This window comes from Ailuropoda melanoleuca, unplaced genomic scaffold (genome assembly GCF_002007445.2).
Source record: "Ailuropoda melanoleuca isolate Jingjing unplaced genomic scaffold, ASM200744v2 unplaced-scaffold3003, whole genome shotgun sequence".
Classification (NCBI taxonomy): domain Eukaryota; kingdom Metazoa; phylum Chordata; class Mammalia; order Carnivora; family Ursidae; genus Ailuropoda; species Ailuropoda melanoleuca.
Window position 1 is genome coordinate 389 of NW_023200538.1, and position 3,285 is coordinate 3,673.

At 37.0% G+C, this 3,285-nt stretch overlaps 1 protein-coding gene across 1 annotated transcript; it reads left to right on the plus strand.

The window, feature by feature from the left end:
• Positions 1-732: 732 nt before the first annotated feature.
• On the plus strand, positions 733-3,279 carry LOC117795033 (gametogenetin-binding protein 2-like). The gene is made up of 2 exons (XM_034650726.1): positions 733-1,099; positions 2,551-3,279. The coding sequence occupies exons 1-2, from the start codon at positions 1,019-1,021 to the stop codon at positions 2,806-2,808; spliced, it is 339 nt and encodes a 112-aa protein (XP_034506617.1). The 5' UTR covers positions 733-1,018; the 3' UTR covers positions 2,809-3,279.
• The last annotated feature ends 6 nt before the right edge of the window (positions 3,280-3,285 follow it).

A 3,285-nucleotide genomic window follows, 5' to 3' on the forward strand; every position in this document is an offset into this window, starting at 1 on the left:
AGTGTTTTGTTTTTGCCTCAAATGGGTCTCTTTATCATGACTTCACTCTTTGGGTATGTAGGAGTCTTTGGTCCTTGTCATCTGGAAATAGAAGTTTGTCCTAGCACAGTATGTTTAATACCTTTAACAATGTTTTAGTTAAGATATAAATGTGTTACTTTATTTCATTTTTTTATTCATTGTTCAAAGGCATACTTTTTTTGCCCCCACATTTTACCATCTTTTAAATTGGGACGTTTCTTTTATTTGGTGATATCTAACAGTTTTAAAGGCTCTTTCCTAGTGGTATGTAACCCTGTTACTTTCTAAAATGAGTGGTGTCACAGATCAGTGACATGTGTTAATTAGTAATTCCCCATTATCTGATACGCAGAAACATCTTTAAGCTTTATATTCCTCTTCCTTTGGTAGGGAATTTTGATAATTGAGTAAATATCTCTGTATCCTTTCTGTCCTAATTAGAGCAAACATTTAGCATCGTTCGGAGTATTTCATTATATATGGTCCATATGTATATGGCCATTTGCATTATAAAATTTACTATATTCCATAATTAAGAGGAATAACTGGAAGTATGTATATTTAATGTAAAATATCAGGTTGTTTTACTTACTATTGGCCAGTGAGCAAACATTTTTAAACATAATTTAATCTTTACAACCTACTCAATGAAAGAGATTAAAAATTATTACTTAATCTCATTTAACAAATGAGGAAGCTGAAAATCAAACAGGTTAAGTAACTTGCCCCGAGTTAAGACATACTTGTAAGTGGTGGAGCTGGGATTTGAACTCTTGTTTGCCTGACTTTGGTGTCCTTGCTTCTAATGACTATACCACTCCTGGATTTAGAAACTTGTATAACTTGGGTGGTGGTTGTTGTTGTCTTCTTTTGACAGGGCAAGAGCAGGCAAATCCTGCTTTAGGGATCTATTTCTGTCCTAGGAGTTTATAAAATAGTTTGTAGCACATGTTCAAAGAAGATAAAATAATTGATTTTCATTCTTTTGCATATTAAGATGGTGATGGAATTCCCTGACAATGTGTTAAATCTCGATGGGCATCAAAATAATGGTGCACAATTAAAGCAGTTTATTCAGGTAATATTTTTTAAAAATATTTTAAAATTAATGTTTTAAATGGTGTGTGTGTGTGTGTTTTGAAGAGTCATTTAAAATACTAGCTTTAAATATTAATTTCATTTTACCTGGGGCTCTCTAGGTCTTAAGATTGCACTGAAATTGCTTTCTTTCACTATGGCTACAGTGAATATATTTACGTACCTGTTGTGTGAAAGAGATTTGGTGGTGTTACGTTATCATTGTACATGTCCCTATGGCTTTAATTTCACCAAGCCATCTTTCCCTGTTTTTGAAAGATAGGGTATACAGCTTTTCATTGAGAACTTGGTTTTCTTCTGTAGTGGTTGTTTTGTTCAAGTGAAAAAAAAATCCTGTATGTGAACTTAATGATTTTCATTTAATTTTTAAGCAATATGATACCTTATAAAACCCCGTGTGTAATGAAAATAATGGAAGGTAAATTGTTACTTTACTTCAAAATTCTGTTTCTACTTTGGGAGAAAACTTTGAATGAAAGGTTAACAGTAAATGTGAGAAAATTCTTGGGAGTATCTTACCCATCTTTTTTGGTAAAGCTAGAAACATTATTTGTAGTGTAACTGTAACTCATTCAGATAGAAGTTATTTACTAGAGTTTTGCCCACTTCTCTAGAGCTGTGGTTCTCAGTCATTTTTCTACCTTGTCATAACCAACAGATAACATTCATACGCACCACCATATTAGTTAATCACGGCAGGTTTCTACATAGGTAAGATAGACCTTGTTCTCGCCTACTAATCCTGTCCATACCTCCAGGCTGAGAATTGCAGCTTTACATGATCACCACCCTAACTTGATTCCAGTAGCTAAACATACTGTGTTGTTAAAAATTAAGAGGAAGACATGGCAAAGCTGCATTCCATCTTTATTTTTTTCTTTGTTTTAAAAAAATTTTATTTATTTGAGAGGGAGAGCAGAGATAGCAACAGAGATAGCGAGAGAGAGCGCCTGAGTGGGGAGGCGAGGGAGAAGCAGGCTCCCCACTGAGCAGGAAACCCAATGAGGGACTTTATCCCAGGACCCTGGGATCATGACCTGAGCTGAAGGCAGGTGCTTAACCCACTGAGCCGCCTAGGAGCCCTAAAAAATTTTTTTATTTCAAGTGAGTGTACTAAGCTTAATAGTCACTGAACAAACTAAACTTCCAGAGGCAGGGCTTCTTTTTGCTATGCTGAGGCACATACTGCTTAGCCTTGACATCCAAAGCAGAGTTTTAGACCTTAGATTCTAGAACAGAGGGCTTTGTGGAGTAAACTCAGTACAGCATGGGCAAGGCCGACTTGTTTTTCTGACTCAGTTGCAGGTAGAGATGGCAAGCCCTACCCGTATTGTACTTAATATACAAAGACAGGAACCAGAAGTAGTAATGAAGAGAAATTTTATGTCTTCCTTAAGGACTGTTCTTCATTTTTCTTTTCCTCTTTTTCAGCGACATAGCATGCTTAAGCAGCAAGATCTAAGTATTGCCATGGTGGTGACATCACGTGAAGTATTGAGTGCATTTTCTCAGCTTGTCCCATGTGTTGGTTGTCGTCGCAGTGTGGAGCGCCTCTTTTCCCAGCTTGTGGAGTCTGGAAATCCCGCACTTGAACCCCTGACAGTAGGGCCCAAGGGAGTCCTATCTGTAACTCGAAGCTGCATGACTGATGCAAAGAAACTTTATACCTTATTTTATGTACATGGGTAAGTATAATCAATGGGGGTAGATGACCTTGTTAAAAATTTTTAAACTTTGGGACAGTGGTAGCTCTGTTACTGAATTTGGTAGGGGCAAAGCTTGAGTTCAAAATCAGTAATTTTATTGAATATCTTCTGGGTACCAGTGACTATACATATTCTCATATGGAGAGAGGCAGGCAGTAGGCAAATAACATGATTTGTCAGCTAAGTTATACATAAGGGAGATGAGAATGGTAGGGTGGAATTAATAAGGAGGATGGTCGGGAAGGCTTCTGTGATAAAATGACATTGAGTGTGTAGACTTGAATGAAGTGAGTAAGTAAACTATGTAGATATCTGGAGGAAGGCACAGTAGGTGGAGCAAATGTAAAGGTTCAAAGGTTGGAGTTTTCCTGACATGTCCGAAGAACAGTAAGAAAGCCATTGTGGCTGGAGCCAGGTGATTGAAGGGAACAGTAATAAAAGATGAGATCAGAGGAGTGAT